The 23747-nt window shown below is 42.7% G+C and overlaps 1 protein-coding gene across 1 annotated transcript in view; it reads right to left on the reverse strand.

The window, feature by feature from the left end:
- Nucleotides 1-23747, reverse strand: part of AKNAD1 (AKNA domain containing 1) — a 43589-nt gene that overhangs the window by 14061 nt on the left and 5781 nt on the right. Inside the window, exons 5-7 of the mRNA XM_087866145.1 lie at nt 20728-20858; nt 13851-14007; nt 1488-1573 (exon numbers count right to left, since the gene is read on the reverse strand). Of these exons, the coding sequence (XP_087722271.1) occupies nt 1488-1573; nt 13851-14007; nt 20728-20858 (374 nt within the window). The remainder of the gene's footprint in view (nt 1-1487; nt 1574-13850; nt 14008-20727; nt 20859-23747) is intronic.

The raw sequence follows: 23747 nt of genomic DNA on the forward strand, positions 1-23747 counted from the left end.
ATGTCCCATCTGAGAGCTATCTAACCTTCTAGAAGAGTAAAGAGTATATCTAGCCCTTTGTTCAATTAATCCCTCAGGTATTATGTAGTTTACCAAGATTTCAATTTATACATCATGTGTCTCTCTACCTCACACCCCAGCGGTACATTCATTGTTAGATCTGATTTCACACTTGCTGTGCTTTTCTTTCCCTCTTGTCCATCGTAAAAGATAAATTTAGTCTGGAACCTAACTTGGTACTTAAGAGTATCTGTAGGGTCTAGACTAGGAGTTTGGAAGAGAACATTTAATACCTCAAATGCTTAATCAAAGTGTTTTTTAAATGTCAAACTATTTATTAATACAATTTAAAAAATTCCAAAACCGAGGTTTCATTCAATAAGTAAAAATAGTGGGCCTGGGGTGGCTCAGGGCATAGGTCTCATTATTGCTCCTTTATTTACAGGAGAGTCAAAGCCGATGACTGGCACGTGGGTTTAAAGAAATGGTCCACACCAGATGACGCATGGCCATTTTTAGCACAAACACCATGCTGTTTCCCTTTTTAGGGGGCGGACACTCAGTAGAACACTTGGGACAAGCGCCCATTCCCGTGGTGGAATAGTTTCTAGCTTCAGACCTTGTCATCTGCTTCTGTTGGAGCCAATTATGCACATGTAATAATGGTTGCTAAACAGCTCCTCCCTCCTTGACTCTTGACCTTCCCAGGGTAAATTAGCCCAGCTTTGGCCCGCCATCCAAGTGCCTCCTGAGCGTGGAGGTGGCGCCTCTCACTTAACAGAGAGAAGCTTCGAATAAATGATTCTGAATCCACATGGGCTAACAGTTGATCCGAACAAAGTGTCAAGAACATTAAGGATTTCTCCTTAGGACTTTACATCGATCACTTTTTTTGCACAATTTACAGCTTCTTAACCTCTGCAAGATTTCTTGCTCAAGAATGGGGACAAGTAAACCCCGAGACATGGGATTAAGTTTATTTCCAGTGGGATTGGGGACAGAGGGAGGGACAGGGCAGATTTTCAGTCATGAGGAGGAGCTGGCTATAAATGGTGCACATAATCTCCCATCTGGGTAATGTTCTGACCCAGCCGATAGGACGAGCCACCCTTCCTGTGCTGTAGCCATGATTCTTCACCAAGGGAACTTACGCGAATCACCGGAGCGGATTTAAAAGTATTCCTACCAGGGCTCCAGCCCCGGGGAGGCTGACACAGTAGGTGAGCCTGAGGCGTGTGCATTATTTTAAAATCTCCCCGATGACTCCGATGCTCGCTGCGCGCTGCACTCAAGAGCCACGGGCGAGAGGGATTTGTGAGTCGGGAGGGAGGCGGGGCAGGCCGAGCCCTGCGACCTGACCTGCGGCTCTGCAGCTCGGCCGTGGCCCCGGCACCTGTTGGGTTGAGCTGACACCCACTCTCCCTGGAGCTATGACCCCCGCACGAGCTCCCACCCGCCCTGGGGACTTAGCAGCAAGAAGCCCTCACCATTCACAGACCCGGTGGCAAAAGGCACAGCTTGCGCTGGTCGTCTCTGCGGGGTCCTGCCTTCCCGAGGTGGTGTTGGGGTTCTCCTGCACCACAAAGCACACACGGATGTGGCTGTGAGCGAGGAAGTGACTCACCCCGCCGCCGCTCACGCGCGGGGGCAGCTGGACTCACCTCTTCGGGACTCCTTCGCTCTGATTTCTCGGGTTTCTCGCTCGTGGGGGTCTGGGCTGTAGCGGCCTGGGGCTTAAAGAGAGAAGGTTTCAACACTGGCTCGGCCTCTCTCCTTCCCCAAACATTTAAAAATCTAGTTTGCAAATGAGAGAATACTTTCCGCCTTTCTTTCTTTCCTTCATTTCAGATTCCCCGGGCTCCACCGGGGCATGAACAGATGCAGGAAGATAATTTTTAAATCCATCAATCTGACTGCTCTTCGTACAGCTCTATAAGCTTTTCCAAAGAAGTGCACTCAACGGTGAGTTAAAACGGGCTCTAGGGACTATTTAGAGGCTGAAATTATTGTTTATATGTCCTTTTTTTAACACAGAAAAATTATACTACTTCACGGAAAGGCCTGACACCACCCAGAGTGTATTTTTTTACTATGGTTTTACCCTTTCTGTAAACAGAAAACGTGCTCTTCTCCCCATTATAAACAATGCTGGCATAAGCACCGTGGTACAGATAGCTTTTTCCACATTTTGAATTACTTCCTTAGGAAATGTCTAGGTCAAAGGTTGTGAACATGTTTGCGTGATGATACCTGTTGCCAAATTGCTTTGCACAAACGTTGTAAGAATTACGCAGCCACCAACAATGTGGGCAGCTCACTTGGACCACGCCTTCCGCTGCATCAGGAATTATCCTTGAAAATGTGTTTGTTAATTTAAAAAGCGGGGAGGTGGCACCTTGTGTGAATTAGCGTCGCCTCTGTTATTAAGGGAGATAAACATTTTCCCATGTGCTTATTTATCGGCTGTGTTTCCTACTTGTGACTTTTAGTTCATCTCCTTTGCCCATTACTTTTTTGGAGATTTTCAGTGTTTCCTTACCAGCAAAAACAACCATTTGTTGACTGCTCATTGTGCCGGTGTTCCTCATACAGCCCCCTTGTTCCTTCTCACCACCCTGGCACCTTGTGCCCATTTCAGTGCCCATTTTCAATAATCTGAGGCTCATAGGATTTCAACAACTTGGCAAGGTCACAGAGAGTAAGAGGCAGAACTGGGATTTGAACCTTTCCCCGTCTGCTTGTGTTCTTAACCACAATTTTCCTGCTCCTTTGTGCACCTGGCAGAGCCCCTTGTATAATAAAAATCTCAATATTGAACGTTATTTGTTCTTAATATTTTCCAGCTTGTCTGCCTTTAAAAAAAAGTGGCTGTGGTTTCAGTTTTGCAAATATTAGTTAAAATGCTGATGTAGTCAGAGAGGAGGTGGCAAGGGCCAAGAAACATAAGAAAATGAGTTAAATTTCAGGGGCGCCTGGGTGGCACAGCGGTTAAGCGTCTGCCTTCGGCTCAGGGCGTGATCCCAGTGTTATGGGATCGAGCCCCACATCAGGCTCCTCCGCTAGGAGCCTGCTTCTTCCTCTCCCACTCCCCCTGCCTGTGTTCCCTCTCTCGCTGGCTGTCTCTATCTCTGTCAAATAAATAAAAAATCTTTAAAAAAAAAAAAAAAAAAAAAAAGAAAATGAGTTAAATTTTGCAAACGATCAAAGAAACGCAGATGAAAACCATGAGATACCAGTTTCACGTATCACTTTAGTGAAGGTTGGAAAGAAAAAGAAAAAACACCCCCCGGGGGGGGGGACTCAGTGGGACACAGCTCCTTCCTGATGCACAACTGGGGCGTGACACCACCTTGTTAAGGGCCAGTTTATCAGAATGTTCACTCTGTGCCTCTTGAACCATTAACTGCACTCCTAAGTTTTTATTCAAAGGAAATAATTGAGTATGGCCAAAAACTTGCACATAAAATGGTGCTACCAAAGCAGTGTTTATAATATCAAAGAACTGGAAAAAGCCAAACGTCCGTCAGCCAGGGGTTGGTTAAATGAATCGGCATAATGAAATACAATGCGGTCCTTAAAAACGAAGCTGTAGGTTTATTCCACATGATTGTTGAGATGCCCACCACAGAATGTTAAAAGAAAAAAAGCATTATAAAACAATATACAGGGGCGCCTGGGTGGCACAGCGGTTAAGCGTCTGCCTTCGGCTCAGGGCGTGATCCCGGCGTTCTGGGATTGAGTCCCACATCAGGCTCCTCCGCTATGAGCCTGCTTCTTCCTCTCCCACTCCCCCTGCTTGTGTTCCCTCTCTCGCTGGCTGTCTCTATCTCTGTCAAATAAATAAATAAAATCTTTAAAAAAAAAAAACAATATACATAGCATGATCCCATTTTTGCAAAAACGTGTATGTGTCTGTAGAGAAGAAACAAGACTGGACAGATACACACTAACATATTAGCTATGATTTTTCTCTCCGTGAAATGTTCTTCTTTATACTTTTCTCTTTATTTTTTTGCAGTAATTTGTTTTTATAATTTTATAATCTTTTAATAATTTTTTATAATTTTATAATCATTATAATCATTTTTATAATTTAAAAATAAAGGCTTTGCGCCTGTGTTTTCTTTAACCGCTTCTCACTTTCAGGGCTACAGGGGTACCCCTGCACTTCACATATAAGGCAGACTTACCTGAGAACGTAGGCAGGGGCCCTCCACCTGAACTGGGAGACCTAGGATCCAGGGTCCCCTGACGTTTGTTCTGGGCAAGTCTCCTCACCTTCCTAAGCTTCCAGCTCTTCTTCTGCCAAGTCTTTGCCAACTGTGAAGCTCTGAACCAACAGAACTGCTACTGTTTACTGCATGTTTTAACTCTGTCAGTATCCTTTTAGACCCAAGGGACTTTCATCCCGGTATTTCTAGCTCATTCATAATGAAATAATCTCAAGGTGTGGTCCCCAGACCAGCAGCACTGGCATCACCTGGGAGCGTGTTAGAATGGCAGCACTGCAGGCTCCCCTCAGACCCACCGAATCAAAGCCTGCGTGCAGCAAGATTTGCACACCATTCCCAGGGGCACTGCAGTTGGAGGAGCCCTGATCCAGAACAGACACCTCAGGCAAGTGTCTGTCTCCTGAGCGCTGAGAGTGGGAAACATTAGCAGTAATACCAGCAGCTGTCACCAGCACTAACATGCCAGGTGTCAGTTAGTATAAGAGCCAGGCGGGGCGCCTGGGTGGCTCAGTCGGTTAAGCGTCTGCCTTCGGCTCAGGTCATGATCCCAGAGTCCTGGGATCAAGCCCTGAGTCGGGCTCTCTGCTCAGTGGGGAGACTGCTTCTTCCTCTGTGCCACCACTGCCCCCCTCCCCGCCTCCTCTCATGAATAAATAAAATCTTAAAAAAAAAGAGCCAGGTGATCACAATGATGCCTTTCAGAGCCACGCTCAGCAGCACTGGTTCTGGTCGGAGATGCAACAGAATGAACCGAACCGAGCAGGGCTGGGCTGCTGGACGTGACCCTGGAATCAGAGGAAAACCTCATGGCCATTTGATCTGGTTAGCCTGTGTTATTGTTGCTTTTGGGGGTTTTGGTGTTTTATGTTATTTTTTAGGCAGTTCGAACTTAGAATCAGTTCTTGAGCTCCGTGGGAGCCCCACGTTAGGGGATCCTTTGGCTACGAGTCATCGGGAATTTAATTGCAGCCCTCCTGGGTTGATGGGAAGGAGCAACCTGAGGCAGAGTGTGGTGGGGACATCTTGTGGCCACTCTCCCTTTCTCCTCTCAGAACTTGTCAGGCTAGTTCGAAGGAGGGGGCCTGTTGCAGCCCCAAAGGACACCCCCATGTTCCTTGGGAATCCTCGGAGCCGCATAGAGGGACTGCCTCAAATCAGTTCAGCAACCCCATCCCCACGCCTTAGGCTCCATCACATCCTGCCTGGAGTCCCTGTCCCCGACTCTCCACCTACCCGCCTCCTTCTTATCCCTCCCTCCAACTCAGTTCAAATCTCACCTTCCCTGACCATGTCTCCCACGTGGCCCTCCCACGCTGAGTGACTTTTGGTCACATGCCATTACTGAATAGTCACAAAAGCTAATACCCAGCTAGTGTGCTTAACTATGAGCCCGGCCCCAGTTCAAGCACTTTACCTGTATTAACTCACTTAACACCACAGTGACATCATAACAACTTCTAACAAGCTGCCAGGTGACCTCAGTGCTCTTGGTCTGGGGACCACACGAGATTATCTCATTACAAATTAACTGCAAGTGCTGGGATTAAAAGTCCTCGGGTCTAAAATGATAATGACAAAATTATAATGAGAAGTAAATAATAATAAATCTGTTGGTTAAGGGCTTTACAGTTTGCAGAGTCTTTTTGCAGAAGAGGAGTTGAAAGGTTTGGCAGGTATTATTATCTTTATTTTACAGAGGAGGAAACTGAGGCACAGAGAGGTTACATAACTTGCCCAAGGTCACAGAGCTGATGAGTGATAGGGCCAGTACTCAGACCCAGGCAGTTTGGCTTCACAGTCACAGGAATGCATTATGTTAAGTGCGTTGCACTTTTAACGTTCTGTCATTACACATTAATTTTTTTTTAATGATTTTTTATTATATTATGTTAGTCACCATACAGTACATCCCCGGTTTCTGATGTAAGGCTCGATGATTCATTAGTTGTGTATAACACCCAGTGCACCATGCAATACGTGCCCTCCTTACTACCCATCACCGGTCTATCCCATTCCCCCACCCCCCTCCCCTCTGAAGTCCTCAGTTTGTTTCTCATAGTCCATAGTCTCTCATGTTTCATTCCCCCTTCTGATTACCCCCCTTTCTTTATCCCTTTCTTCCCCTACCGATCATCCTAGTTCTTATGTTCCATAGATGAGAGAAATCATATGATAGTTGTCTTTCTCTGCTTGACTTATTTCACTTAGCATTATCTCCTCCAGTGCTGTCCATGTTGTAGCAAATGTTGAGAACTGGTTCTTTCTGATAGCTGAGTAATATTCCATCGTATATATAGACCACAACTTCTTAATCCAGTCATCTGTTGAAGGGCATCTCGGCTCCTTCCACAATTTAGCTATTGTGGACATTGCTACTATGAACATTGGGGTGCATATGGCCCTTCTCTTCACTACGTCTGTATCTTTGGGGTAAATACCCAGTAGTGCAATGGCTGGGTCATAGGGTAGCTCAATTTTTAACTTTTTAAGGGACCTCCACACTGTTTTCCAGAGTGGCTGTACCAACTTGCATTCCCACCAACAATGTAGGAGGGATCCCCTTTCTCCACATCCTCTCCAACAATTGTTGTTTCTTGCCTTGTCTATTTTTGCCATTCTAACTGGCGTAAGGTGGTATCTCAGTGTGGTTTTGATTTGAATTTCCTTGATGGCTAATGATTTTGAACATTTTTTCATGTGTCTGTTAGCCATTTGTATGTCTTCATTGGAAAAGTGTCTGTTCATATCTTCTGCCCATTTTTTGATTTGTTTATTTGTTTCTCGTGTATTGAGTTTGAGAAGTTCTTTGTAGATCTTGGATACCAGTCCTTTATCTGTAGTGTCATTTGCAAATATATTCTCCCATTCCGTGGGATGCCTCTTAGTTTTTCTGACTGTTTCCTTGGATGTGCAGAAACTTTTAATCTTGATGAAGTCCCATAAGTTCATTTTATCTTTTGTTTCTCTTGCCTTTGGGGATGTGTCATGAAAAAGGTTGCTTTGGCCGATGTCGTAGAGGTTGTTGCCTATGTTCTCCTCTAGAATTTTGATGGATTCCTGTCTCACATCGAGGTCTTTCATCCATTTGGAGTTTATTTTTGTGTATGGTGTGAGATAGTGGTCAAGTTTCATTCTCTTGCATGTAGCTGTCCAATTTTCCCAGCACCATTTGTTGAAGAGACTGTCTTTTTCCCACCGGATGTTTTTTCCTGCTTTATCAAATATTAGTTGCCCAAAGAGCCGAGGGTCCATTTCTGGGCTCTCTATTCTGTTCCATTGGTCTATGTGTCTGTTTTTGTGCCAGTACCATGCTGTTTTTGTGATCACAGCTTTGTAGTACAGCTCGAAATCCGGCATTGTGATGCCCCCAGCTTTGTTTTTCCTTTTCAACAGTTCCTTGGAGATTCGGGGCCTTTTCTGTTTCCATACAAATTTAAGGACTGTTTGTTCCAGTTCTTTGAAAAATGACCTTGGTATTTTGATCGGGATAGCATTGAAAGTGTAGATTGCTCTGGGTAGCATGGACATTTTAACTATGTTAATTCTTCCGATCCATGAGCATGGAATATCTTTCCATCTTTTTATGTCTTCCTCAATGTCTTTCAGGAGTGATTTATAGTTTCTAGAATATAGGTCCCTTACGTCTCTGGTTAAGTTAATTCCAAGGTAACGTATGGTTTTTGGTGCTATTGTAAATGGGATGGATTCCCTAATTTCTCTTTCTTCGGTCTCGTTATTTGTGTATAGAAATGCAACTGATTTCTGAGCATTTATTTTGTATCCTGCCACGTTACTGAATTGCTCTATAACTTCTAATAGTTTGGGAGTGGCTTCTTTTGGGTTTTCCATATAGAGTATCATGTCATCTGCAAAGAGAGACATTTTGACTTCTTCTTTGCCAATTTGAATACCTTTGATCCCTTTTTGTCGTCTGATTGCTGTTGCAAGGACTTCTAGTACTATGTTGAATAATAGTGGCGAGAGTGGGCATCCTTGTCGAGTTCCTGATCTTAAGGGAAAGGCTTCCAGCTTTTCCCCATTGAGAATAATATTTGCAGTAGGCTTTTCATAGATGGCTTTTATGAGATTGAGAAATGTACCTTCTATTCCTACACTCTGAAGGGTTTTAATCAGGAAAGGATGCTGTATTTTGTCAAATGCTTTTTCGGCATCGATTGAGAGGATCATATGGTTCCTGAGTCTTTTCTTGTTGATATGATGTATCACGCTGATTGATTTGCGAATATTGAACCACGCTTGCATCCCAGGTATGAATCCCACTTGCTCGTGATGGATAATCCTTTTAATGTACTGTTGGATTCTATTAGCAAGTATCTTGTTGAGGATTTTGGCGTCCATATTCATTAGGGAAATCGGTCTGTAATTCTCCTTTTTGAGGGGGTCTTTGCCTGGTTTGGGGATCAAGGTAATATTGGCCTCATAGAATGAGTTTGGTAGCTTTCCTTCTGTTTCTATTTTTTGAAATAGCTTTAGGAGAATAGGTATTATTTCTTCTTTGAATGTTTGGTAGAATTCCCCAGGAAAACCGTCCGGGCCTGGAGTTTTGTTATTTGGAAGGTTGTTTATCACTGACTCAATCTCTTCATAATTAATTGGCCTGTTTAAGGAATCAATTTCTTCCTTTTTCAATCTTGGTAGTTTATAGGTTTCCAGGAAGGATTCCATCTCTTCCAGATTGCTTAGTTTATTGGCATATAGCTGTTGATAAAAATTTCTAATAATCCTTCCAGTTTCAATGGTGCTCGTCGTGACCTCTCCTTTTTCATTCATAATTTTAATAATCTGGGTCCTTTCTCTTTTCTTTTGGATAAGTCTTGCCAGTGGTCTGTCAATTTTATTGATTCTCTCAAAGAACCAGCTTCTAGTCCTGTTGATCTGCTCTACTGTACTTCTGGTTTCTGCTTGATTGATTTCAGCTCTAATTTTGGTCAACTGCTTCCTCGTGCGTGGATTAGGCCTGTCCCTCTGTTGCTGTTCCAGCTTCTTGAGGTGAGAATATAAAAACTGCATTTTAGATTTTTCTATTCTTTTGAGTGAGGCTTGGATGGCTATGTATTTCCCCCTTAGGACTGCCTTTGCAGTATCCCATAGGTTTTGGACTGTTGTATTTTCATTCTCATTGGTCTCCATAAATTGTTTAATTTGATTTTTGATTTCCTGGTTTATCGAGTCATTCCTGAGCAGGATGGTTCTTAGTCTCCAAGTGTTTGAGTTTCTTCCAAATTTTTCCTTGTGGTTGAGTTCCAATTTCAGAGCGTTGTGGTCTGAGAATATGCAGGGGATAATTTCAATCTTTTGGTATCGGTTGAGACCTGTTTTGTGTCCCAGAACATGGTCTATTCTTGAGAATGTTCCATGGGCATTAGAATAGAATGAGTATTCTTTGGTTCTGGGGTGTAGTGTTCTATATATATCTATGAGGTCCAACTCGTTGAGTATGGCATTCAAAGCCTTTGATTCTTTGCTTAGTTTTTGCCAGGGTGTTCTGTCTATTTCTGATAGTGGAGTGTTGAGGTCCCCTACTATTAATGTATTTTTATTTATATGTCTCTTTATTCTGGTTAAGAGTTGGCTTGTGTATCTTGCTGCTCCCCTGTTGGGGGCATATATATTTATAATTGTCATATCCACTTGTTGAATACTTCCCTTAAGAATAATATAGTGCCCTTCTGCATCTCTAACTATAGTCTGTAGTTTAAAATCCAATTTATCTGATATGAGAATTGCTACCCCAGCTTTCTTTTGAGGTCCATTTGCGTGAAAGATGGTACTCCATCCCCTTACTCTCAGTCTGAATGCATCTTTGGGTTTGAAATGAGTCTCTTGTAGACAGCAAATGGATGGGTCATTTCTTTTTATCCAATCTGTAACCCTGTGACGTTTTATGGGATGGTTCAAACCATTTACATTGACTGATTACTGAGAGATATGATTTTAATGTTGCCATGTTTCCAGTAAAGTCTTTGTTTGTATTGGCTGTGACTTTCTGTTCTGTATCACTCTTGGGGCCTTTTTACTTTTATAGAACCCCCCGTAATATCTCCTGTAGGGCTGGTTTCATGGTTACAAAATTGGTTAGTGACTGGCGATTCTGAAATGTCTTTATTTCTCCATCAATTCTGAATGACAGCCTTGCTGGATAAAGGATCCTTGGCTGCATGTTTTTCTCTGAAAGAGCTTTAAATATGCTCCCCCAACCCTTTCTCTCATTCCAGGTCTGTGTAGACAGGTCTGATGTAATTCTGATGCTTTTGCCTTGGTACGTGAGAAATTTCTTTGCCCTGGCCGCTTTCAATACTGTATCCTTGCATCTAATATTTGTGAATTGCACTATGATGTGACGTGGCGTAGGTTTGTCATGGTTGAGCTTGGGAGGGGTCCTCTCTGCCTCTTGGACACGAATGTTTGTTTCCCTTGCTAGATTAGGGAAGTTTTCAGCTACAATTTGTTCAAATATCTCTTCTAGACCTCTGTTTTTCTCCACCCCCTCGGGGATGCCGATGATTCTAACATTGGATCGTTTCATTGAGTCAGTAATCTCCCGTAACCTACATTCGTGGGCGTGGATTTTTTTAAGACCATCTTCTATTTTCATTTTTTCCTCTATTAACCCATCCTCCAATTCACTAACCCGTTCCTCTGCTTCTGCGACCCTGGCCGTCAGAGCCTCTAGTTTTGCCTGCATTTGGCTCATAGAATTTTTAATTTCTGTCAGATTCGCTCTCATTTCTGTCCTTAGGGATTCTGTATTCTCAGTAACCTTTTCGTTAATAGTTTTTTCAATTCTACTCATCATTTTGACCATCGTTACTCTGAATTCCATTTCTGATAATTTGGTTACATCCATATCCATTATTTCTGTGGCAGAGGCCACAGACTCACTGTCTTTTCTTTGCTGGGGGGGGGCTTCTCCTTCTTGTCATTCTGATGAGAGGTTGCGGGGTTTCCAGAGCCCAAATTATTGACTGAGTCCCAGGCCGTGCCCCTTGTTTTATAGGGATCTTAGGGATGTGGGCTTCTTCTTTAAAGATTTTATTTATTATGTGGCAGCCAACCAGCGAGAGAGGGAACAGAAGCAGGGGAGTGGGAGAGGAAGAAGCAGGCTCCCAGCGGAGGAGCCCGATGAGGGACTCCTTTCCGGAACGCCGGGATCACGCCCTAAGCCGAAGGCAGGCGCTCAATGACTGCGCCACCCAGGCGCCCGGGTTGTGGGCTTCTTGATTTTTCAGCCTGCCTTCTGTGTTCTGGGGGAGGGGCCTGCCGCGCCGATACTCAGGCAGCCCTGTTTGGGTAGAGTCTCCGTGTCCCCTGCGAGGGGGGATGGGGATGGGCACTCCCTGAGCCGGTATTTCCAGGCTTTTGTTCTCTGGCGGCTTTCCCTGGCGGTTTGCTGTGCCTCTTCTGAGAGTCAGAGCAGCAGCGGCCAAATTTCAGCCTCTGTCACGGAACAGAGGGATTGCGGCCCGTTCTCTACTAATGTTCTGGCCACTTTAACTCTGTTTCTGTTGGTGCTGCTCAACCCTGCAGCGTCCCGGGATGTGCGCCCCACACCCGGTGTCCCAGCCCTCACTTCCAGGGCCGGCGTCTCTGTCCTTTGTGTTTCTAATGCCGCCAGCCGCCAGCCGCCCCGCGCGCGCTCGGGATCTCCCGGTCTCAGTCTGGATCCAGTGAGTGCACCAGGATTCCGGGGTTCCGCGAGATGCCTGGTGGCGCGCGCTCCCGGCTCACGGTCTCAGTCTGCTGTTTTGCGGGTGCCGTCCGCGAGCCCCGCCCGCTCTCCCGTGCAAGTGGCTACCGCTTCCCGGCGCCCGAACACGGCGGCTCCCTCCCCCTTCCGTTTATCTTCCGATATCTGTGCACAGTTTCATGGCTCCCCGCTTCGTACCTCAATACTCAGCGCTGGAGATGTTCATTTGTAGAGATCCAGATGCGTCTTCCTGCGTCTCAGGCTGGTTCCGTGGTTGTTTAGGCTGGTCTGGTACCTATGCAGCTCGACTTGGAGGACCGGCTGAAAACGGTGTCTCCTACTCCTCCGCCATCTTGGAAAGCCCTCATTACACATTAATTTTATTTGTTCGTTGTATGTATCCCTCACAGAAACGTAAACATCTTGAGGGCAGGTGATTTGTCTGCTTTGATTATGTTACACCCCAATACCTAGAAAAGTGCCTAGCATTTGGCAATAAATATTTGTTCAATGAATGAATGAATGATCCTACCAAAAGACTCTCTTTTCAGGGCCACTTATCACAAAGTCATAGAGTTCTCATTATTTCTCAACAGTTGCTGGTAAACTTGGGACCCAGTAAGAAAAACAAACCCAGATTAGAGGGAGCTTCTGGGCGGAAGGCTAGGCTCACTCCCTGGGCTCCCTCACATGACCAGGAAGCTAATTCAGGTTCACAGCTTGGGAAGCATTAAAACTGTTCAATCCACAAGGGCTCAGAGGTTACTATAGTGAGCATTCACACCATACCAGGCATTCGGTCCAATGTTTGGGTTACAAAGATAGGTACAAAGGCACAGGAACAAGTGAGACACAGTGCTGTGAGGACACAGAGGTCCGAGCAAAGAATTCTGCCTGGGGTGGGGGACTGTGTGTCGAAGTTATATAAATGGCCTAACTCGGAAGCTGGCCCTTGAATGAAGTTTTGCTGGAAACGTTAGGTGTTTTGAAGGGGCAAACACACTGCTTTGGCAGGGCTGGCATTTTATACTCTTCAGCATCTTGTTCTTAACTGTGACAAAAACCTACTCCAATTTTGAACATCGGCCACGGGTTGTGACTCCAAGTACTGTCTGAAACAAAAGTGTCATTTGACAGCAATTATCCAGATGATTCAGTTTCTCAGAATTTTAATTTAGTCTGGAATGTTCTGATAGTTGAGGCTACAAAAACAAAAAGTGTCGAAAGACAGTGGTGATTGATTCGAATTCCTAATCTTGCATATGTAGGCAATCCAAAGGAATTTGACTTGAGAGGAAAATGCAGAAGTGGACCCATGGGAACTAGTTCTTCCCACTGAGTCTGTTATTCTTTATGTAGAAGAGGGAATATAAAACTATTAAGAAAAATTATTTCTTCCAGGCACGATCCACAAAAATGTTGCTCTTCATCCAGAAGAAATAGCTTTTCAGTGGTTCATCAGTTTAAACTGCATTGTTACATCTTTTTTTTTTTTTTTTAAGATTTCATTTATTTATTTGACAGAGACAGCCAGTGAGAGAGGGAACACAGGCAGGGGGAGTGGGAGAGGAAGAAGCAGGCTCCCAGCGGAGGAGCCTGATGTGAGGCTCCATCCCAGGACCCTGGGATCACGCCCTGAGCCGAAGGCAGACACTTAACGACTGAGCCACCCAGGCACCCCATGCATTGTTACATCTTAAATTAAGATATTTAAAAACCAACACTTAAAATTGCTTCTAATTTTTAAAAGCTGGTTCCATTTTAAATAATATGATTCCTAGGACTTCGGAAAGTTTAATTTTCATGAAATATTAAAATAGAATTCATGATTTTATGAATTAGGATTCTATAAATGCATAAAAAAAAACATTTTTCCTGGCATGAAATTAGGCTGTAGGTTGCTGTATTACCTCATTTGAGGGCGGAGAGGATGTGGATGCCAAGTCATCCGGGATTATTGGAGAACTCACGGGAAGAGAGACAGCTGAAGTATATTTGCCCTTGTTAATTTTCTCTTTAACATCTTCAAGTAGCATCTCCAACTTGAAGATTTCATCTTCCACTTCTCTAATAGACATAAACAGGCATCTTACTGGGTATGCAGTCAACAATCTAATGAGTAACGACAGTTTGTGAATATAGCATCGATCTATATTACTAATGTGGTTTGGCTTCAGACAGGAAGGATAATGGACACCCGCCCTGACATGCATCCTGTTTATCCTCTCACTCCGAAGGCCTGGGCTCCAATCCACATTTTGTTATTCATTAGCTGTGAATCCTTGGGAAAGTCACTTAATCTTACTGTGCCTCCAGTGTCTCAGCTATAACATAGGGATAACCATTCTCTGCTCAACTGGATCTAATTATTTTGAGATCACTTACAATTCTAAGAGCTATGATCCTATGGAAATAATGACTTATATCAATTAAAAAGAGGAAGGACATGAAATATCTGAATCATTTGATTAATAAGCTTGATCTATAGGCATATGAACATATATGTATATGTATAAATATGTGTAAGTGTATACATAAATATAAATATCTATTTTACCCACAAAGAATCCAATTGCTTTAAAGCCATTACATTTACAAAAATTTGCCCCATATTAATCCACAAAGAAAAATCTCAACTAATTCCAAAACATTAAAAATTATACTACTGCGCTCTCACTAAGATCAGGAAAAAGGCAAGGATGTCCCTCTCACCACTCCTTTTCAACATCGTAGTGGAAGTCCTACCTAATGTAATAAGAAAAGAAAATATAAGGTATAAAGATTGGAAAGGAAGAAATAAAAGTGTCTTTGTTTGCAGATGAAAATCCAAAAGAATTAACAGAAAAACTAGAACCAATAAGCAATTGTAGTGAGGTTGCAGGATACAAGGTTAATATGCAAAAGTGAATCACTTAGCTATATACTATCAATGAACAAGTGAAATTTGAAATTAAAGACACAATACCATTTACATTAAGATCCAAAAAAATGAAATACTTAGGTATAGATTTAACAAAATATGCGCAAGAGCTTTATAGGGAAAACTAGAAAAACTCTGATGAATGAAATCAAAGAACTAAATAAATGGAGAGATATTCCATGTTTGTGGCTAGGAAGACTCAATATTGTCAAGATGTCAGTTCTTCCCAACTCAATCTATAGATTCAGTGCAACCCCTGCCAAAATTCCAGCTAGTTCTTTTGTGGATACTGACAAAATGATTCTAAAGTTTCTATGAAGAGACAAAAGACTCAGAATAGCCAACACAATATCGAAGGACAACAACAAAGTTGAAGGACTGACACTACCCAACTTTGAGACCTACTATAAAGCTGCAGTGATCAAGGCAGTGTGGTATTGGTGAAAGACTATACAAATAGATCAGAAGAACAGAATAGAGAACCCAGAAATAGACCCAGATAATTATAGTCCCCCCAACTTTGACAAAAGAGCAAAGGCAGTCTTTTCAACAAATGGTGCTGGAACAATTGGATATCCACATGCAAAAAAATGAATCTAGACACATACCTTATACCCTTCATAAAAATTAACTCAAAATGGATCACAGACCTAATGTAAAATACAAAAGTGTAAAAAATCCTAGAAGATAACACAGTAGAACACCTAGATAGTCTTGGGTATGTACACCATCCATGAAAGAAATAATTGATGAGCTAGATGTCATTAAAATTAAAACTTCTGTTCTGCCAAGAAAATAAGAAGACAAGCCATAGACCAAGAGAAAATATTGGCAAAGGACGGATAAAGGACCATTATCGAAAATATACAAAGAACTCTTAAAAACAATAAGAAAACAAACAACCCAATTTTAAAATGTGCTACAGACCTTAATAGACACTTCACCAAAGAAAATATACAGATGGGAAATACACCTATGACACGATGCTCCACGCCATATGTCATCAGGGAAATGCAAATTTAAACAACAGTGAGCTACCACTATACGTTAGCGGAATGGCCAAAATATGGACTGATAACAACACCAAATGCTGGCCAGGGTGTGGAGCAATAGGAACTCTCATTCATTGCTGGTGGGAATACAAAATGGCACAGCCACTTTGGAAGATAGTTTGACAGTTTCTTTCAAAACTAAACATATTCTTACCATACGATCCAGCAATCAGACTCCTTGGTATTTACCCAAGGGAGCTGAAAATTTATGTTGACACAAAAACTTGCACACAGATGTTTATAGCAGCTCTGTTCATACTTGTCAAAACTTGGTAGCAACCAAGATGTCCTTCAGTAGGTAAAGGGAAAAATAAACAGTGGCACATCCAGACAATGGAATGTTAGCGCTAAAAAATTAGTTATCAAGTCATGAAAAGACATGCAGGAACCTTAAATATGTATTACTAAGTAGAAGCAGCTCAATCTGAAAAGTCTACGCATTGCGTGATTCCAACTATGTGACATCTGGAAAAAACAAACTATAGCCACAGTAAAAAGATCAGTGATTGCCAGGGGTTGGGGAGGGGGGAAAGATGAATAGGTGGAGTACAAAGGATTTTCAGGGCAGTGAAAATTCTGTTTGATGCCATAAAGATGAATACAAGTCATTATACATTAGTCCAAAACCATAGAATGTACAGCACCAACAGTAAGCCCCAGTGCAAACTATGGGCTTTGGACAACTATCATTTATCTGTGTAGTTTCATCAGTTGTAACAAATGTACCACTCTGGTGGGGGATGTTGATAACAGGAGAGGCCATGCATGTAAGCCAGCAGATTTATGGGAAATCTTTGTATCTTCCTCTCAATTTTCCTATGAGCTAAAGATACTCTTAAAAAATAAGTCTTAAAAAGCTATACCACCCACATTCTTTGATCACTAGAAATTAATAAAAATATGGCAACATTGGGGCGCCTGGGTGGCACAGCGGTTAAGCGTCTGCCTTTGGCTCAGGGCGTGATCCCGGCGTTGTGGGATAGAGACCCGCATCAGGCTCCTCCGCTATGAGTCTGCTTCTTCCTCTCCCACTCCCCCTGCTTGTGTTCCCTCTCTCGCTGGCTGTCTCTATCTCTGTCGAATAAATAAATAAAATCTTTAAAAAAAAATTTGGCAACAACAACAAAAAACTAATTGGAAATTCTAACACTCATCCTAATAACTCTTAGGTAACTAGGAAATAAAAATAGAGATTAGGGATACTCTACAAGTGAATAATAAATAAGAAAACAACATGTAAAAACAATGTAATGTAGCTAGTGCAATACTCCGAGGAAAATTTATAGCTTAAAATGCATTTACTAGGGGGGAAATTTCAAAATCAATAAACTAAGTATTCAAAACAGGAATCTAGAAAAAGAACCACAAGATAAACCCCCCAAAAGGAGAAATGAGTGGAACTGAAAATAATTTGATCACTAAAATAAAACATTTTCTTTGAAAAATCTATAAAATAAACCAGTGGAAAGTCTGATTGAAAAGCATTAAGAATGAGAAAGAAAAGATAACAGAAGAAAAATATTTAATCAAATGGGGTTAAGCAACTGTATACCAACACAGTTTAGAATCTAGGTGAAATGGACAAGTCTCTAGGAAAACATGAATTATTAAAATCTACTCAAACACAGGTAGAAAAATCTAAAAAAACTAACCAGAGAAAAATAGAAACCATTATCAAAAATCTACCCCCCAAAAGGCACAAAATCAAAGTGGGGTTATGTATGAGTTCTAGAAAGACTTTAAGTAACCCTTTTGGAACATAAAAAGAAAAGGGAAAATTTCCCAAATCATTCTACAAATATTAGGATATTTATTAATATATTAATAGATTTAGGAAATTAAATAGATTTCTAAATCCCATTTGATCAAACATTTTCCTAAATTAAAAAAAATCAAATCCTAGTAAATTAGGAGTAGAAGGAAGCTGTCTTGATAAAGCTTATCTACTTGAAACTGCAACAAGCGTCATACTTGGAAAAATTCCAAGTCTGTTTGGAACATGACAAGAATGATTGCTTGTGCTAGTATTATTTATCATTGTTTTGGAAAACCTAGCAAATAAAATAAATCAATAAAAAGAAATGTGATATATAAGAATTGGAGGGGAAAAAAGATAAAGTATAAATATTTAGGGGGGAATCGGAGTGGGGGGAACCCATCATTATTTTCAAATGCTATGACTGTCACTCCCAAAAACTAAGACAATCAACAGATAATCAACACTAAAAACAAACTTGTAGCCCAGCACAAGGTAAATATACTATTCTTCTTTATTTCCTGTATATCAATTATGGAAAACATCTATTACTAATGCTCAGAAAACCTATAAAATAGCTAGGAATAAGTCTAACAAAACATTCATGAAATCTACATGAAGAAAACATGCTTCTGGATGGAAATACTCATTACCAAGATTTCAACTCTAATCTGTAAATTCAACACAATGCTGAACAAAATTCTAGTGGAATTTCATTAAGGAAGTTTGGTGAGCTGATTACAAAGTTTATGGGTAAGAAGAATATGCAAGAACAGCTAACAAAATTTAAAGAAGAAATATTTCAATGTACACTAGACTATAGTCATTTAAAACTGTGTGGTTAATGTGGAAATAGAAACGTAGCTCAGCGGGATGGAACAGAACCAGTCCCATCTACGTGGAAGGGTTTTTTTTTTTAATAGGATAAAAGTGGCTTTTCCATCCAGTGGGAAAGGCTGCTCTACTCAGTAAGCGGTGGTACGAAGATCTAAGCATGGAAAACCATACTGATAATCAAGTAAAATATAGGAAAATATGCTCTAATCCAGCAGATGGACAAGAACTAGACAGGGGGCAAGGAGAGGCTGAAAATTGGAAGGAAGTGAAATGGTAGAGCAAGGCCTGACGGTAGTGGGAAGAAATGGGCTCAAGGACCATGGCCAAGTGGGTTGGAAGTGAGTGAAAGAAGAAAGAAGAGGTGAAAACATGCAAATCTGGAGATGGGGAAAAGACATTTTTTTTTAAAGTTTATTTATTTTTTAGTAAACTCTGTATGCAATGTTGGGGCTTGAACTCACAACCCTAAGATCAAGAGTCGCATGCACTTCCGACTGAGCCAGCCAGGTGCCCCAGAAAAGACATTGCCATCTTTTCCATAAAGCAGAAGTCAAGATTGTATGCTCATAATATCAGAGAGAAGGGATTGGTAGAGAAAGAACCCATTTCTTGACCCCTTGGCTTCTCTTGTTAGCATGTGAAATGACTATCAGACCACATTCTGACAAACAAGATGCATGAAATAAAACAACTATTTTTGTATATTATCTTTTAAAGGCAATAATGAGAAAGTCTTAATAAGAGCACATAGGGGACTTAAACAAGTCAATGAATCAGCAGAATTCCTTCCCCAGCAGAAAGCCATCACAAAGGCCTTTGGATTCAACACTTAGAAGGTTCTGGACAATTGTATGGGGTTCTGCTCATTGCTACATTATGCCCGTGCGAGAACAAGAGGATCAGTGTCAAGCTGAGCAGCCTTGCTTGCTCTGAGGTGGTTTTAACTCAGTTTTGGAAGGGTCCTTCCCTTACCCCAAAGCTTATTGAAAGCTTTTCCTGTATCTGGGATATAATTGCAGTTGAAACTCTCTTGATTTATACTGGGCGCAGCACACTGTGGGTGTAACTAGGATATAAATATGGCATTGCATAACTTTGGTCTCACTGTGCACAGAGGCCTGACTTTAAAATGATGGCCCAGACAAGTGGGATTCCTTGGAAAATAAATATCCTCACTCTATTAGTTTTTAAATAAATAGTGAAAGTATGTAGAGATCTTTCTTTTCCCAGAAAACAAAATAAGCCTTTGGGGGGAAAAAATCAACATTAAAACCTCATCCTTGCTGTCTAATTACTCAGTATGGAAATAACAGTAGACAGAGATTTCATTCATTTTGAAAAAGTAAAATTGTACTTTGGGGGAAAAAATACCTGAGGACACTAGTGCCGAAATATAAACTATGAAAGTAATCTGGCCTCGAGAATGAGTCCATGTGAAAATGCTATGAATGGAAAGAGCTGAACTTACGAAGATTAAGCCTCCTAAATGGATTCTTTAAATTCATACCAGGAAATTAAATGGAAACAATCCCAGCCTTGAGTCCTGGAATACATCTTAAAATTATTTGGATTGGAGAAAGAGGAGCGCAGGGCCATAAAAAATGGCCAGTTGGAAAGTTCGGTGAGTTTGCTTCCAAGTTTCTAATGTGAACTAACTCAGAAGTCATTTTGACTTTCAGCTTTAACATTTTCCCTTTTATGGGGATTTGTGGGTCCTTCAGCCCCACATTAACCAGCCTTACAATGGTCCCCTCATGCCCACTGCCCCGCTGGAATTGTCTGTGGGTGGGAAAGAAGAGGGAGACAAAGAGGGAGACAGAAGAACCAGGTGGGGGAAACAGAGGCAGGAGTGGGGTGAAGGGCAGGACATGAGGAGCTTGGAGAGAAGGCCCTCTGGGGTTAGCATGTGAGCCTTTCTAGGGTTTTCTCGTGCTGTTCTGAGTCTCAGAACCAATTCTGACATCCAACAAAGGACAAGATTATGGTACAAAATTTCCACTCCAGGAGATAACTGTTCATTTCGAGGACTCCATCTGGGTCAGTGCCCAGCCCAGGACTTCGTATGTAGCGGGAATGCCACACTGCTTGTCGCATGGGTAACACCTGTTCACTGGTGGCAGAGTTTTTGCGGACCCTAGACCAGGGGCTGTGCAAGCCACATCAGAATCCCACCTGAAGGAGGTCGCCTCTGCCCCCTCCACCTCACACAGTTTAAGCCTGACCTTTCTGGATCAAAGTCACCGACAGCTGGGGATTCATGCCTGTGAACTTGCTTCAAAGTCAGATGCTTCTCCTTGTTGTCCAGAAACTCCTGCTCCAGCAGTTCAAGATGTCCCTGCAGTTTCTCCAGGACCTGCAGCAGTAAAGTCACCGGAATCAAGCACGTGAGCCTGTGCTTGGGGCTGGCTCCCCCCCAAATACAAGGAACGTATACTCTATGGTAGTTTCAAAATGAAGCCACCGTCCTTCTCCCGGCCATTGTTCTGTTTCAGAGTCTGACATCTAAAATACAGACACCCCAGGAGCCATCTCCACGTTTACAACACCCTCCTAGCACATGGCTTTTTCAGCACAATGACCTGATTTCGCTCCCAGCACCCACTCAGGGGCCTCTGAACTTCCTTAATAGGATATCAATAAGCCTGTGCTTTTGCAGAATGATTTGTAGCTTACAGAGCACTTCCCCGTGCATTATCTTCCTTAATCCACACAGCAATGTCGTAAATGTTGCAAAATAGGTTCTATTATCTCAGCTGTATACAGGAGGAAATTGGAGCTCTCAGACCTATGTCTGAAGCCACATAGACCTTGAAAGGAACTGATGTTAGAGGACCTGAGTTTGAGTCTATGGCCCTTGGAGGGTGAGATGGGGAAGGAACATCAGGAAGTTTAGCCAGAGCTTCAAATGAGTCTTCGAGACATCCACACATGCAGCCCAGTGTGGATGAGGACTTGAACCGTGCAGGTCAGGGTCCGGTCTTTTCCCCTCAGCCCCAATAGCTAAACATTCCCTGAGCACTGCCTGTGTGCGGCCCTGGGCCACATGTATGAAAGATACAAGTTTTATCAGGCACCCCCACGCCTGGTCTCAGGGGTTTTACTCCAGTTGGGAAGAGAGACTGGATTCGAGGATTTTGCCATGGCTGAGTGGAAGAAGTGAGACTTCAGTCAGGCTTGAAAAGTGCTCAGGAGGGCCTGGACCAGGCAGTAATCATGAACATGGAAAGCAAAGGATGACTGGAGAGATAATGCGTATAGCACAATGGGGTTATGGGATCAGACACCCGAGGGTTCAACTTCAGACTGTCACCTAATAATTGTACGATTTTAGTCAACTTGAACTCTAACCTTCAGTTTTCTCATCTGAGATAATAATAGCCCTCACCTCATATTGTGAAAATTGAAGGAGTTAATGCTGAGCCAGGCTCATCATCATCACGATTAATTCTGATTATTAAAAATGAATAAACAAGTTTGGAAACATACTGGCCATAGGGCATACAAAATGGCAGGTGTGGTAGATGTTTTCCATGTCCCCTCCCCAGATTCATCCTCCATCTCTCTCTGTGGCCCTGTCAGGAGGCTGACCTTCAGTGAACTGCGTCAACAGGCTCCCCGGCCCTGGCATTGGTTTCAGCCAATGCAGGGCAACAGGAGAAGAGAGAAATGAAGGATGAGGTAGGGGTCTTTAGTTCCCTGATGTACTCCTGCCTGGATCAGCTACTCCTACCACTATAGCTACTCTCCCTAGGCTCCCAAATCTGCTCCATCCCTTCTGTCCCACTGTTCCTTCTATGAGATGTTCTCTGTCCCTTATCGGTTTCCCCTAACCTTGCCCGCGCTGTTGGAAAGTGATGCGTTATTAAACTCTCCTCAGTTGTCCCACTAGAGTAAACCATCAGGGTGCCAGGACCCTGAATGATACTGTAAATCTCTAGCTCGGCAGGCGGAAAGAATGTGAAACCCCTGACTTAAAATGAGGAATTTGAAAAGGCCAACAGATTTGAATGAAGCTGTCCATGTTGGACAAGTAGAATTTTCAGCGAGAGCGGGAGAGCCAAGTGAAGTTACCCACAAACATTTGGAGCTGTGGATGAGAAGTTAGGATGAGTAATTTAGGAATTGGTAGATGGCGATGGCAGTGAAAACCATGCGAAGGAATTAGGTGTTCAAAGGAAAGAGAAAAGAGAGAAAGCCAATCACAAGTTGTAATTTAAGATGTTGGGATTTAAATTGGATTATATGTCAAGAGAAGATAGAGCATGGTTGTCTAGCCATAAATGTACCCTGTTTAATTCTCATAGCAGCTCTGAGATGGGAAGACACACTACGTGTCTAAGACGGTACCATCAGTATGTAGAACTAGAATGGCTGCTTTCCATTCTGCTGTGCCGCTCACACTGAGGTTAGTTTTAGCCTTGTCTGGCCCTCCCCCAGTGCTGAACCAAATGGGCCTGGAACTCTCAGGCCAACGCTGACACTGTCAGGAGTCACCTTGACTCTCTTCTCCGTCCAAGCATGAATCCCCACATATCCTCTAGCATCAAGGAGAAACTTCCTAGATTGAAGGCTCGGAAGGCTAGTGCCTCAAACCAGTTCCCTCTGCTTTGCTCAGCCCTTTAAAAATCTGTGTTCAGGGCGCCTGGGTGGCTCGGTCAGTTGGGCATCTGCCTTCAGCTCAGGTCATGATCCTGCAGTCCTGGGATGGAGCTCTGTGTCGCCTTGTGTTCTCTGCTCAGCGGGGAGCCTGCTTCTCCCTTTCCCTCTGCCACTACCCACTGCTTATGCACGCACTCTCTCTCTATCAAACAAATAAAATCTCTTTAAAAAATAAAATAAAAAAATAAAAATCTGTGTTCTCCCAGTTCTTAAGAGCCTGGATTTTTTGATATCTCCTTTATCATTCACTCCTTAACTCCGGCAATCTGGCTTCGACAGATCTACCAGTTCATTAAAACTGGGTTTGCCAAGGTCCCTCATGATCTCTTGGAGGCCGAATCCAATGCACTTCTTGATTTTTCCCCCTTATTTGAACATTTGGTGGTTTTTTCCCTTTGGTTCTAACAGCTCTGCCCCCTGTGGTCTGCCTTGACCTTTCGGGTCACTCCTGTCGGTCTCCTTTGGCTCCCTCTTCTTTTGCCTGCCCCTGTTTGCTGAGTCTTTCCTTGGACTTCTTTACTGCTTCCTTTGCATGTTGCCTGGGCAATCTCATATACCTCAGAGCTTCAACCCACAGTTATAC

This window comes from Ursus americanus, chromosome 12 (genome assembly GCF_024610735.1).
Source record: "Ursus americanus isolate L20-20 chromosome 12, mUrsAme1.1.p, whole genome shotgun sequence".
NCBI classification, from domain to species: domain Eukaryota; kingdom Metazoa; phylum Chordata; class Mammalia; order Carnivora; family Ursidae; genus Ursus; species Ursus americanus.